The sequence below is a fragment of the Sinohyriopsis cumingii genome, chromosome 10 (assembly GCF_028554795.1).
Source record: "Sinohyriopsis cumingii isolate HCF-2022 chromosome 10, ASM2855479v2, whole genome shotgun sequence".
NCBI classification, from domain to species: Eukaryota; Metazoa; Mollusca; class Bivalvia; order Unionida; family Unionidae; genus Sinohyriopsis; species Sinohyriopsis cumingii.
Genome location: NC_142970.1, coordinates 115,005,294 through 115,020,976, shown reverse-complemented (window position 1 = coordinate 115,020,976; position 15,683 = coordinate 115,005,294). Strand labels below are relative to the sequence as shown.

General features: G+C 37.3%; 1 protein-coding gene across 1 annotated transcript in view; it reads right to left on the bottom strand.

Moving 5' to 3' along the window:
• LOC149791064 (complement C1q-like protein 3) overlaps positions 1 to 13,319 on the bottom strand; it is a 46,322-nt gene extending 33,003 nt beyond the window's left edge. Inside the window, exons 1-2 of the mRNA XM_089972999.1 lie at positions 13,196 to 13,319; positions 9,190 to 9,264 (exon numbers count right to left, since the gene is read on the bottom strand). Coding sequence (XP_089829125.1) covers positions 9,190 to 9,241 — 52 coding nt within the window. The 5' untranslated portion in view covers positions 9,242 to 9,264; positions 13,196 to 13,319. The remainder of the gene's footprint in view (positions 1 to 9,189; positions 9,265 to 13,195) is intronic.
• Between the last annotated feature and the right edge of the window lie 2,364 nt (positions 13,320 to 15,683).

Genomic DNA, 15,683 nt, shown 5'->3' with positions numbered 1-15,683 from the left:
TCTTATTATGCAATACAACCTGACCTACGATCGCGAATTGAACTTCAAGTCCAAGATACCAGTAAATACTTTTTGCCGTGTGAAGCGTTTATCGAAATCGAGGGAGAACTCGTGACAAATGTTATCGCTAACACACCGTTCGCAGACGACCCTCGTGTTCGAGTTGGTTTTGTCAACAACGGCATCATGGCGTTATTTGAGAGCGCCAGATATCTTATTGACGGGCGAGAAATTGAATCAATAGAACGCGAGGTTGATGTTGCAACGACGATAATTGGGTTAGCGAGATACTCGGATGATTATACAAGATCGGCGAGTCCATCCATGATGTTCGCAAAGGACACCACTAATAGCGCTGACCACCTTCAGTACATTAACGTGCTGACGGCAAGAGATACCGCAGTTGACCCACATGCTGAGGCGGCTAATCCAGACCGCAGGGCAAGACCGGGCGCTGATTTCAATATTATAAAAAGTGCTAACGGTACTTTTAATCTAGGCTTTGCAACACGAGTAGGGATGTTGCAAGGACCACGCCGACGTTTTTCATGCGCGATTCCACTCCATCACATATTCGGATTTTGCAGAAATGTCAGAAAAGTTATCTATGGGGCTAAGCATACAATCGCGCTAACGCGAAGGGGCGATGATAACAATGCAATATGGCGTGCTGCTGGCGTCGATAACGGTAAGGTCGTTTTAACTAAAATGGCATTGTGGATGCCGGTGTTGACTCCATCAGTTACCACGGAAGCACGATTGTTATCATTTATGGAACAGGGGGGAAAATCGTTGTTGAGTTGGCTAGCGGTAACAACTGATGCTAAAGAGGATAATGTTGCTGATACATTTACATGGCACCTGGCATCAAAACAGGGTGTTTCAGCCCCGCGTCATATATTTGTTGCGTTACAGAATAGGGAACGATTGGGTAATCAAGAACGCAGCCATATGATATTTGATCAATTAGGAGTCAAGGATGTTTCGCTGAGAATAAACGGACAACAGGAACCATCCGAGGATATACAGCTTAATTACGACAACAACCATATCGCACGTGTGTACCATCGATTGCTGTCATATATGGGTCGTGATCAAAACGTTGACACTGGTTTGCAAATATCACAACTTGATTTTAAAAACCTGTATCCGATTTATTATTTTTCGTTGGAACATCTTGATTTAACGAGACAATCCGTCGTTGATATACACTTCCGAGCTCGTATAGCCCCGGGTGGTGCCGATTATAGAGCGGTTGCTGTCATTCTCAGCGATAAATCAATGCTGCTAGAAGGTGTTGGTGGACGAATGAGAATCGTTGATGCGCCAGTGGAAAACATGTAATTGAAAACACAAACGCGTTTACAATAAAATGTCGTATAGTGTTGTCAGTGTAGAGTTGACTGATGGTCAAGTCAAGAAATTACGATCAAAGTCGGCTAAACAATGCGGAACCACAATAACGCTAAAACCGTCACAGATGACTGGTGGTAATCATAAAATATCGTTGACGGCGCGTCAAATAAAACATTTCAATGATGCGATGAAGAATAAAAAGGGTGTTCAAATAGATTTCTCAGCCGCAGCGATTAAAAACATGGAAAAGACCGGTGGGATATTTCCGTTGTTAGCTGCAATTCCGGCGTTGATTGCCGCGGCGGCCCCAGCGGTGGCTAAGGCGGCGGCGTTAGGAGCCGTTGGTACCGCGGCGGGAATGGCATTGAAAAAGGCAACCGGGAAAGGCTATAAAAAAAACGATCCGTGGCCGGAAAGGGTCTAAGACTACCGGGAACCCCGTATTCATGGTATTCGGGAAAGGGTCTAAGACTACCGGGAACCGTTTAATGACTCCTATGTCTAATTTTGATTTAATAGACGCCGCAAACGCGCTAGCGATAAAAAACTTCAGGGGTGTTTTTATGAGGGATCAATTACCGGCGGCACCAAGGAATATTGAAACCGGCATAATTAACCTCGATGGGTCCTCCGGAGCGGGAACTCATTGGGTTGCGTACGCGACTGATCCGAGTGCGATCGTCTATTTTGATTCATACGGGTTAGCCCCGCCGAACGAGTTCATGCGGTATATGCGGGCGTGTTCAGCCCCGGTTTTTTATTCCACGCTGCCAACACAGCGATTAAGTGACCCACCGATATGTGGCCGTGAGGTATTGAACGTACTCGCGGCGATTTCATCATCGCGGAAACCACCTCATGTGGTTGTAAACGAATACACTAGTGGGGTCGTAGAGGCCCGGCGGGTTAATTAAAAACACAGTTTTTTTTTAAATAATAATGATTGATATTTGTGGACGACCGGTTTCGGCGCTGAAAGAATCCACAAAAACGCCCGCCACCGATGACATAAAAAAACTAATCGAGGATGAAATCGCTGAAACGTTAAATCTAACCAGTGTTGACCCGGGCGAAATAGTTGTATTTCAAGACCGCCAGGGTAAATTAAAATCCAGTAATGTGTCGCTGGATGACGTTTTAACACGACAGCGTAATGCCGCCGAGAACGCTATCGCGCTGTATACCAGCGATGGACGACTCAAACCGGGTGAACATCTGCTGACGATAACGAATAGGGTAACATTAATCCCAGACGATTTTATAAGGTTGGATAGATTGGTGACCGAACTTGACACGCAGGTGAAAAAATCTGTCACCGATATACAACTCACTACCGCTAGTTTTTTTGGGACCCCGACGGTAACCGAACCGAATATTGCAACAATAAAGAATACTATTTCGGAGTTTACAACGCTGTCGGGCCAATTTTACGCGTTACGAAAAAATGTTAACAGGATCGATGACAACTTTGATAAATTCTTTGGTAAAAAAATTACCAAGCTGAATGAGATTACAACAACTATAAATGATATCACTGCGTATGGACAGGAAATAGAAACAGTCAAAACCGATGTTGCAGCGAACAAAAGGAATATAGACGCGCATACAGGGGAAATAGAAACAATCAAAACTGATGTTGCAGCGAACAAAAAAAGTATAGACGCGCATACAGGGGAAATAGAAACAGTCAAAACTGATGTTGAAGCGAACAAAAAAAGTATAGACGCGTATGGAGGGGAAATAGAAACAGTCAAAACTGATGTTGAAGCGAACAAAAAAAGTATAGACGCGTATGGAGGGGAAATAGAAACAGTCAAAACTGATGTTGCAGCGAACAAAAAAAGTATAGACGCGTATGAAGGGGAAATAAAAACAATCAAAACTGATGTTGCAGCGAACAAAAAAAGTATAGACGCGTATGGAGGGGAAATAGGAACGATCAAAACTGATGTTGTAGCGAACAAAAAAAGTATAGACGTGCATGAACAGAGAATAGGAACGATCAAAATTGATATTGCAGCGAACAAGAATAATATAGACGCGCATGGATGGAGAATAGAAACAGTCAAAACTGATGTTGCAGCAAACAAAAGAAATATAGACGCTCATACAGTGGAAATAGAAACAGTCAAAACTGATGTTGCAGCGAACAAAAGGAATATAGACGCGCATACAGGGGAAATAGAAACAGTTAAAACTGATGTTGCAGCGAACAAAAGGAATATAGACGCGCATACAGGGGAAATAGAAACAGTCAAAACTGATGTTGAAGCGAACAAAAAAAGTATAGACGCGTATGGAGGGGAAATAGAAACAGTCAAAACTGATGTTGAAGCGAACAAAAAAGTATAGACGCGTATGGAGGGGAAATAGAAACAGTCAAAACTGATGTTGCAGCGAACAAAAAAAGTATAACCGAAAATACACAGGAAATAAATACACTCATTACTAAGGTTACAGCGAACAAAAGAAGTATAACCGAGAATACACAGGAAATAAATACACTCATTACTAAGGTTGCAGCGAACAAAAAAAATGTAGACGCGTATGGAGGGGAAATAAGTACACTCATTACTAAGGTTGCAGCGAACAAAAAAAATGTAGACGCGTATGGAGGGGAAATAAATACACTCATTACTAAGGTTGCAGCGAACAAGAATAATATAGACGCGTATACACAGGAAATAGGAACGATCAAAACTGATGTTACAGCGATTAAAGACAGACTACCTAAAATGACAGAGCAACTCGAAAAAATGAAAACACCTCATGGGAGCATCGGCAATAGCGTATACACGGTTCAACACGGATCATTCGATTGGACTCCTACGCATAATATAGTAAATATCACCGCAACTGTTAAGGGCATTTATCGATTGACATTGATTTCAGCGATGCAGTTTAATATATCATCGTTGAGTTCATCCGGGTTTAACAATACAATATCAACAATCGTTGACAAGGATGCAACCGAACGGTTTATAATTAGAGCCGTTGATAGCGGTCTATTTAGGACAAACATTACATGGTATGTGGAATTCGTGGCAACAATTTAAGTAGGTAATTGAAAACAATAATTCTTTTAGAATAGAAATGACCACCAAGGCAATTGAATCGGAGGTATCACCGACGTCACATCAATATCGATTCGATACCGCAAAAGAATTCTCCGCAAACTTGAAAACGCTTTCCGAACAATACCGCGCAAAAATAAAAAAATACCGTCGTAAAATAACCACCATCGACGTGGCCGTGTACTCGGTGTCCGGTATAGTAGCTGGTACCGGTGTCATTTTATCCACGGTGACCATGATAGCCCCGATCGCTGTTCCAATCGCTATCTCCGCGGCTACAACAATTGCTGGAGTCGCCAACGCAATCACTAGAAAGATATCATCGTGTTCTCAAAAAAAACTCAACGAGTATACAGTAAAACATCAAATAGTATCCGACGCGTACTCGAAATTATCCGGGTTGATCTCGTTGTCGATTGATAATTCGTTCATATCCGATGTTGAATTCTCCACGATGGTCCAGTTGTATGGCTCCGCGATGTCAAAAATCGAAAATTTTCAACTGGAAGCCGGAGACCACGTCGCTGAAACCACTTCAATGGGCTCTGAAAACAAGCAGGTTGTTGATATTCGGTGTTGAAATTAAACACTAAAAACAGCGAATAATAATAATGTCGCTGAACCCCGAAGGGTTTCAATTACTTCAACGGATCGCGGAGAACACCACTCCGGTACAAACAAGTATGATATCGATAACGTCAACGAAACCCGAATTCAGTGTGAACTTCCCATCACCGGTTCCAGTAAAGGAAATAGCACTGGCAAAATTGCGAGTATATCACAGTTGGCCTAATATCCGAGCGGACGCATTTAACGAACAACAACCTAATAACTCGCTGGTTTTTGCATGGACAAATAAACCCGATGGGACCCCAGACTGGAAGGAGGTTACAATACCAACTGGATCATACCAAATAGAACAAATCAATAAAGAATTTCAACGCAGGATAAAATCGATCACAGGAAAAGAATCAAAAATCGCTATTACGGTTCATGAATCGACGTTATCGTCGACGATTGAAATAAGCACACCGGGGTATATGGTTGATATTTATAACAGTTCAATAAGAACCATACTAGGATGGCCTAAGAATCCACCTCATGAAATCTCCGCGGACTTGCACACGAATGCGCAATCGTATCATGAGATTACCCCCCGGTATCGAGATGATTTGTCTATTATAAAAAACACGTCATTACCCAGCAGGTTTATATTTCAAGACAGGAATACCATGCAATGGTATTTTCCGTATAAGGAAACTCCTGAATCGTCCGCCGTGGTCACAGTTAGTTTAAATGATATCACTGGTGCGTTTGCCGAGATTAATCGTAATTACCGATCACAACTAGAACAGCTACGGAAAACAAAAGCACAAAAACACGTTGAGGTGTTAAATCAACTTGTATCAGACATGGAATATATTAATGAACGAATCGTTAAGACAATATCTGCTAACAGCGATGATAATAAACAAAAATTCCTAACCGAGTATAATATCACAGAAGCCGATTTACCCGATTTTAAGTTTCCAGGATACAACGCACCAGAACTGAGAAAATCTCTTAATGATTTTCTCACCCCATCAACTATCCTCAGACACGATAACGGAAAGGATGGTAGGCATATTGCTCCATACAACGTAAATATCACGTCTGTGATAGCAATCAATCTAGTGTGTGATGTTATCGAAGGGAGTTACCAGGTGAATACCAAGCAATCAAATCAGGCTCAACAGGGGTATATCCTTTATTCATTTTCACCAACAGCCCCTCCGGGATTTTTAATCGTTGAGAGTCCAATTAATCCGGTCTATATGCGATGCCATAATCGGTTTTTAACGAGAATTAATTTTAGACTTACCGAGCAGTCAAATAACCTAATTGATCTACAAGAGGAGGAGTTAGTGATCACTCTGTTTGTAAGATCATTGTAAATAGCCCCTTAGCAGCGGGGGGGGGGGGGCGATGACATCGACGCGGTCGTCGCGCTTTTTTACCGGACGCTGACGACGCTGGGATCGGCGCGCAGAAGGTATTAATTAAACCAAATGACGATTGGACGATCCCCCCGACGACGACGTCGTTTTTTTTTTACCGGGCGCTGACGATGCTGGATCCGCTGAGAGCAGAAGGTATTAATTAAGCCAAATGACGATTGGACAAAATGTCCGATTCGCCCCCCCTGCTGCTCATACACATATTTTAGGTTGTAAAATATTTGAGCATGACAAACTGGGTAATAAAAAATGGTGTGGTAGATTTATGGCACCAAGAAATATTTCATCAAGCAGCATCAGTTATGAAAATGAAGATTTCAAAGGTTGAGTCTGTGTCCAATCTAATACTCTCTCTCTCTCTCTCTCTCTCTCTCTCTCTCTCTCTCTCTCTCTCTCTCTCTATATATATATATATATATATATATATATATATATATATATATATATATATATATATATATATATATATATATATATATATATATATGACCTATATATCTTTGTTCTGTTGCAACTGGTTATTTTTGTTGTTCCAAAATTGTTTCAAATGACGCACAATAACACCATATTTTGTAATAATATCAGTCATATTACCATATGGGTTGCGATTACGTGCAATTTCAGGACATTTCAGCCAGACAGTCTATCACTAATGTTCAGGTAAACAGCCAAAAGTCAATGTCAATGCAGTTAGGTTGTATCTTTCAAGTTTTAGTATAAAATGTGTCAAATGCAATCACATCGTATTTTGTGGTTATGTCCATTTTATTATCCTAAAGCTGAAACTGTATGCTATTTCAACCACAATTCTAATTTTAAAAAAGACTTCTTTTCATAAAAATGAAATGTTATTATCGTTAATTGTTTTGGTACTAATGAAAGAGAAAATTGCATATTAATTTTATAAAAACAAATGTGTACTAAATTATAATAGGTTGCAAATTCAACCTGTATAGCAATAGAAACTCTCTTTCAATAAATTTTATTCAGATCATATGTTAACTCAATTTTCGAGATCACCAGCACCTAGATTTAACAGACGATAATCTTTATAACGCTAAGATTATGGTACAAAAATTGCAGACCGTGTGATAAATTAGAACATGTGTTGCTTTGAATCGTAGCGATCTTGTAATAAAATCGTTTTATTACAATATGGCTTTCAGCGCAACAAATTTCACACGCTGGTTGTAATAACCTTCATTGCTTTAGGAAGTTCTGTCCGATGACCTTTAAATTTAAATACAAGGCTTAAGAGTTATTTAAATTAAATAAAACGGAACATTGTAAGGTCAAGGTTACTATTTTTCAGCTGCACCTTGGAATATGCATTTTTTGTTTCCATATTATTTACTGTATGAGTTTCAGGCACATTTTTAGGGTGGTTTTAAAAATAGAATAATTGAGTTTTACTTTTAAAAAATGTGAGTTTAATGCAGCTCTGGTTTGCCTAATGCAACAACGATATTACTTTGGTCCTTTGCCTGGAATAGCATGTTCTGACCTCATTGTGGCCTTCTATATTTCCATGACATGGCTATCGTTTTAGACACAAATAAAGTTAAAACGTAACTTGTGATTTTTACACCAATCAGTAGTTACTACTATTCGGATTAACTTTGTGAAACATTGTACTAGTTGTATTGAACAATCGAAAATACAAAGTTGCAAATGAAGTGGCAAATTTCCAAAACTTCAAAATTCCGTGGCTATTGTCATCACCAACGCCTACATATTAAACACATTTTTATCATAATTTAGAAGATATTATATGTATAAGGTCATTTATTTTTCGTCATCATTGTAAAGGTAAAATATATAGAAGCAATTTTGTTTCCAATGGATTAACCCTAACACGACGTACATTAATTAATCTTGCTTGAAGAAAAAAAGTCGTAACTGTATTAATTCTCATAATTCTTATCTTTCCTGTGTGGCACATAGTGTAATCTCACCCCGTAGTCATAAGACAGGCTTTATTGTGATCCAAGAAAAGTAACTTGTGACATATAACGTTTCGAATCTCAATCAGTTAAGAATTCTTTACTAGGAAATAAATGACAAGGGGATATTTTCGTAAAAGTCTCCGTTTTGATTTTTTTTTTGGGGGGGGGATTAACATTATTGGCAATAGCATGCCAAGGAAACGAGAACTAAGTGCATTTTGGATGGACACCCTGAGGCAGCCGACCAGGGCTGTTCTTGGCGAGTATCGAACCACCAATTCTTGGATTACCTGTCCAACGCTATACCAGCTTAGCTACTGGGAATCCCTTACAGAATTAGACAGCAATAGATCTGAGATATGGAGGTAGACACTTCAAGCTAGCTACTTATGCTCGAATAGTTAAGTCCTTAAATACAAGAGGGGTCGGGTAAAATTTCGTAGAAATTGACTTTCTTCAATCGGAGAACAGAAATTGCTTACATTCAAAGTGTTGTTGCTTTGGAAATCACATTGAAAGGTAACTTTGTTCTCACCTTAGGGATGTTTGCCTGAACCATGCAAGAGAACTGGTAAGAGGTTAGATGACAAATCCTCAGCCTCCGGGAAAAACCAATGGATTTTTAAAAAATTCTATAATTTCTCTCTTTTGCTAATAGGTTGAATCTTTTACTAACAAAAAAGAGAAATTATTCTACTCGTTTCGTAACTTACATTTGAAATGAGCACTCATATAAAATTATCTGCATAGCATGTTTCGCATCCACCTGGTCGTTGACCTGGCTTGCGGTTCAGATGCATGATCATTCATATTTACCCATTTCCACGGAAAGACCAACAAGGCAGGCCACAATTATCAGAAGTAGCATGGTTAGGCGGGTATTCAGGGTGGCTTAAAATAAATTATTATTATTATCATTATATATATATATATATATATATATATATATATATATATATATATATATATATATATATATATATATATATATATATATATATATATATATATATATATATATATATATATATATATATATACACATATATATATAGATGTGTATATATATATATATATATATATATATATATATATATATATATATATATATATATAGATATATATATATATGTATATATGTATATGTATATGTATATATATATATATATGTATATATATATGTATATATATATATATATATATATATGTATATATATATGTATATATATATGTATATATATCTATGTATATATATATATATATATATATATATATATATATATATATATATATATATATATATATATATATATATATATATATATATATATATATATATATATAATAATAATGAGGACTTTGTATAGCGCCTAATCTTTAGAAGCTCTAAGCGCTTTACAACATTAGACAATACCTATAAGATAAAAAAAACATATAATAATATTATTACAAAAACAAACACCATGAAATTAGACAAACATTAAAAAATAAAAAACATACTGAGAATATTTCAGGTAGGAAACATTATTAGGTCTTTAAGTTTGTTCTTGCAGTCGAAATAAGTGAGTTTTGAGAGCCCTCTTGAATGATGTGATCACTCTGTCTTTGTGTCTAAGTTCAGTGGGCAATTCATTCCACGTTGCTGGGCCCTGGTATGCAAAAGAACGCTGTCCATATGACTTTGTTTTCATAGTGGGAATAATGAGTATACGATTGTCAGAAGAGGAGCGTAAGTTTCTTGCTGTTGTGTACACTAGGGTGAGATCGGATAGGTATGTTGGACTAGAGTCCGACAGTGAAACGTAGCACAGAGAACAAATTTTGTGTTTGATTCTGGATCGAATTTATAGCCAGTGTAGGGTACAGAGCAGCGGGGAGGTGTGCTCTGATCGTGGTACTCTAAGTATGATCCCAGCGGCTGTGTTTTGAACATTTTTGAAGTTTCTGGAGTAAATATTGAGATGAACCAGACATAACTGAGTTACAGTAGTCCAGTCTTGAAAGTACTAATGAACACACAAGTGTTTTAGTGGCATCAACTGAAAGATATTTGCGAATTGAGCTGATGCGTCTCAGCTCAAGATATGCAGCCTTGCAAATGTTTATGACATGTTGGTGCAATGTAAGAGTACTGTCCAGAGTAACACCTAGGTTTCGTACTGATTGTGTGAAATTAATGTTGTTGCTGCTGATATTTATTGTTTGAGGTAAAGGATGTCAATGAGAAAGTCTTTGTGTTGTGATCAGAATGGCCTCAGTTTTAGCATCATTCATCTGCAGCTTGTTACATGTCATCCATGATTTCACATCAGAAATGCACCTCTCTACACCTTGGATGGTAGCATCAACTTCAGTTGGGTGGCTAGATTTGTATATTTGGGTGTCATCAGCGTACAATTGGTGAGACACTGGATAATGATCTATGACACTTGAGAGCGACTGAGTGTACAGACTGAAGAGAACAGGTCCAAGAACAGATCCCTGTGGAACACCACAACATAGATCAACTGGACTGGAGTGTATTCCATTTGCAGATACAATTTGTGTCCTGTTGACCAAGTAGGACTTGAACCACAGTAAGGCTGTATAATGAATGCCAAATACATGCTGGAGACGGTGAAGTAATATATAATAACACTGCTATAGCATGGAGAACACTTTTGAATTGATACTCTGCACTTGGTAGCTGGGGCATGTTTGTCAATAAACGCAGACAGTTATCCGTACCTCTTTCTTTTTGACACACACTCACACACACACACACGCATATATATATATATATATATATATATATATATATATATATATATATATATATATATATATATATATATATATATATATATATATATATATACACATACATACATACATACATACATACATACATATGCGTGTGGGGGTGTGGGGGTGTCAAAAAGAGAGAGGTACGGAGGAATTTAATTAATTAATATAATTCAATTTAAGTTCGAACTGTTTTGAAGATGTTTTCTCTCTATTTATCTCTCTATCCATCTACCTTCCCACCTACTTATCTACGAATCTATCATTTAACCTTTTGACCCACGTACCTTCTTACTCATCCACCAACCTACCTCTTCGCGATATATCTATTAACTTACAATACAAGTTCCCGTCTTACCTAATCACCTACCTTCATTTCCTATCTATCAGTAATTTGCAAGAAACAATTCCTAAAGGTTTTGGAACATACATTTTTGTTACAACTTATAAATGAAATAAAAACATAAAGGAGTTTTAGTGAAATTCAGTCTAACATATATCCGAATATCGATAGACCTGGTAGTTTTAAGTATGAATATAATGGCTGTGATTTTTTTCAAACTTAATACAGGCATAGTAAAATTCTTGAAAACAAGGAGAAATTGTCAAATTATGTTGTAAAAGTAATATGTAAGGGAACCTAAAAGAAACCTATGTGTTAGAAAGAAGGTTAATTTTAAAACATCTGTCAAAACCTTTTAGTACAACTGTAGTAAAAACTCAGTTGAGAGTCATTATCACAGACCACAACATCTTCTTGTCACGAGGCGTATAGAGGCAAGCTAAAGCATGGGTTAATTGTTCTGGAGCTGAAATTAAATTTTGAAATTCCCCTAACATTGATCGTAGTCGTGTGTATTTTTAAATATTATTTTGTTGTTGTTGTAATTATGTAACAATGAACAAAACACTAGTGTAGCTTGTTCATCGCTTTTGTAGGAGTGCGAGAGAGAAGTTACAAAATCAAAGAACTTAGGAAAATTACATCTGAAGGGTTTAGGAAGACTTAATATTCATAGGAAAACACAATAAATAATTCCTATGCAACATATTATGCTAAAATTGTAGTGGTTTGCAACAAACATTCCCAGACGCTTTTCGAACTTGTTCTTTGCTTACAGCTTCTAAATAAAAAAGAACATGGAGACATTTTAGTCAGAACCGGACTTACAGTTATTTTAGAAGCATACTGAAGGTTTCAAGCTGTGTAATTTTCTAACTAATTTCCAGTCAGTTCAGACGAATAAACCTTTGGAAAACAGGCAGAAATCGTAAACCTAAACAACTCATTTCATGTGATATACAAACTGTGATCTTTGTAATGTACTGTTTTATTGACAAAAATAACTACAGGGGTAACCATAACAAATTTACGCGTCAGAATGGGGGTGCAATATTTCGGACATACGACAAGAACGATAGATCAGACATGTGGCTTATCATTGTAGTATAAACTGTAGCAAGAGCATTTTAAAAAGGACTGGTACTGACCACAATACCTGATGGTCAAAATCGGATAGAAGACAAAGAGAAAAAATTTAGGTCCACCTTTTAGGAGTTGACATTTTGCTGATGGTGTAACCTCGACCGAGGTCCTGTTCAGTTTTATGCTTTCTTCTCTCAAAACCTTATTGGTTTTGTTGAATAAATCAACGCGCGTGACCAGTGAAATAGATTCCACGTGCGTGACCAGTGAAATAGATATATTCTTATTCATCTACTATACATGAGTTTGTTAACCAGCGTAACCGCCTACCGTATTACGCAATATCCTTCCAATCTAGCTATCATTACTGCTCTCTGGGCATGTAAATCTACGTGTACTATTTAATTATCTATATGTACGGACGATGTATTCATTTAAAAGATTCTAGCAATGGGAATTACTTCAAGAGATGATATTATATCGTACTAAAATTTTAATCTTATAATGACAGAATTCTGAGATTTCAAATACATTCTCACTTAATTAAATTTCTTTGAAATAAATATACAATACTGTTTCTAATACGCTAATGTGAAATATTTCAAAATGTACCTCTTAAATCCTCCTTATTGGGTCTTCGTTTAAGGTAAGCTGGTCGTCTGCAATATCTTCGAACGCACCAATTACGTGGTTAAAAGGTCATTGTATATTCTCATCGTAGATAAGGCAGTCTGACTGTATATGTACCATGAGTTAGCAATCATTAGGGCCGTACAGACGTTCGAATGTCCAGCAATGATCGTACTCATAATACATACTGACAGACAAATAGATAACAAAATGCATAAAGACATATAGACGGATAGAACTTAAGTACCACTGCACAAATGACACTTCCTCCTCTTCCACTTTTCAATCCTTTCTTGGGTTCTATTTACATCCAAGTGGATGAATATTTACGCAAAAACTTTCAAATTAAAATAATATATTATCGAATATGAGGATCCGTGTTTTGTGGAGGGTGAAAATAGCACTTGTAATTCTTTACAAGTTTCCGTCAACACATGGCCAACACTACCAAAATGCGTTAACGATATTAAATGCCAATCATGCGTAACGCAATTTATTGACAAAGGACATACATTATGTCCTCGATTATAAGTTGAGTCTTCTGCAAACAGCATGGACCCTGTTGTTTGCTGTACTGATTACACCTAATAAACTGCATAGGGCTAGATCTGCCAGCGCATTATGCGACGGTAGATAGGGTCTGTACATTTTGTTGTTGGTCTCAACTTACACAGACGGTAGTTATTTCTCAACATCATTTCTCTTGGATGACCACAGACGTTTCAGAAAAAAGTATTTCCTTTGTCGACCATAAGAATGGACGATCAGCAAGTTAAACATACTCAATGAGGACTTTGGTTAATATCGGTACAATATGAGATACAATATGAGATACAAACTGACAAATCCCCTCCCCCCCCACCAACAATACAATATTGTAGCAGCAATATTCATATGCTTTTTTCGGTATGTGTAACGTTATCAGCGTAAAAAAATGGTATGTTTTGCCCTTGACAAACAAATTTAATGATATGTGTATCTTTTGCAACCATCGTATACTGTGAAATGGAAGAACCACGTGTGTCACAAGTGTCACCAGAGTGACTGAAAAGTTTGTATTCTGGCCCAGTTTAACCATTTTCTATGTTGTTGTCGTTCGTCCTTCGATTTCAAAGATGACCATGACATTACTGAATGGTTTGGTTTCTGTGTGTACGTGAACGGTTGATCATGCCAGTTTGTGATCTAAACTCTCTGTGGCAAACTTGTGGAGATGCAACATGGGTTTGCCTGATCAATAGAGAATGTGCTGCTTTTCTTACATTTACGTTGCTCACGCTTATCCACTGCCTCGGCAGTTCTCCTCATTTCAAAATCTGAAGCTTCAGTATGGTTGAGACACCGCCAGGTGTAGCGATCCTGTTTGAGATCATCCGTTGACTCAGTCTCATTGTTAAAGTAATTCAAGGATGACTTGAACCAATATTTAGAATTTTCATTTCAAAGTTGTAACCACATTTTAATGAAGAAGAAGATTCCCCTTGTGTTTATATACAAATTTAAAGTTATTTTTCTTCCTTTCAATTGACTTACCTTGGACTAAAATATCGAATATATCATAAGCAAAATATACATAAAATATATTTATCTGAGGACGAATTTTGGTACATTTAGTTAAACCGGAACGTCCTCATATCTCGCGATTAACTCCTCTCCACTGTAAAGAAGGAGTTACAACGAATGGCAATTGACTAAAAATAAGCAATTTCTAACGTAATCATAACATCACAACACGAAACAGGTGACTGACTGAAAGTCGTTACCCAGGCTTACAAACTTTCAGCTTGTAGTCCTGCAAATGAAGGATAGTGGAATGACAGTACAAAACGCCAGTTTGTATATTCTCATTTAAAATTTTTACCTGAAAACAGAAATTAAAGTTAGTCTTTTGTTAAAGACCGATGATTGTTTATTGCTGTTTTTAAGGGCTAAATGGGACCTACACTTTGCAAATGAATCTCGTTCACTAACATGTTTCTTTATACATTTGATTGTATCATAAAGGTATCCTTGGCAGCGAATCGCCTTTCCCTACAGGGGGAAAATACTTTTTTTTATTACCAGTGTCATAAACCCTCTTTTATGTGGTGAATAAACAGTGAAGTTTACTCCGGAAAGAAACGTAGATGACTTTGAAGTAGCGCAATTGGGAACCCATAGAAACCTACAAGCCTTGCATAGGCTGCTGTACTCACGTACAAGTCACATTGGCCGTTAATTTGACCGAGCTATGAACATCTTAGTTAGGACGCGAGTGTGCTACCAGTGCGGTATCAGGTACAAAATAGGTCAATTAATCAAAATAAGGAAAGAATTGGCTTGGATGAGCAAACACGAACCGAACATGTGCCTATGTCAACGTTATATATATACATATATGTCGGATTGAATGTAAATGTATGAGGTCTATCACGTGTAGGAATTCAATTTGCGAATGAATGACATTCACAACTGGTATGACTGTATGTTA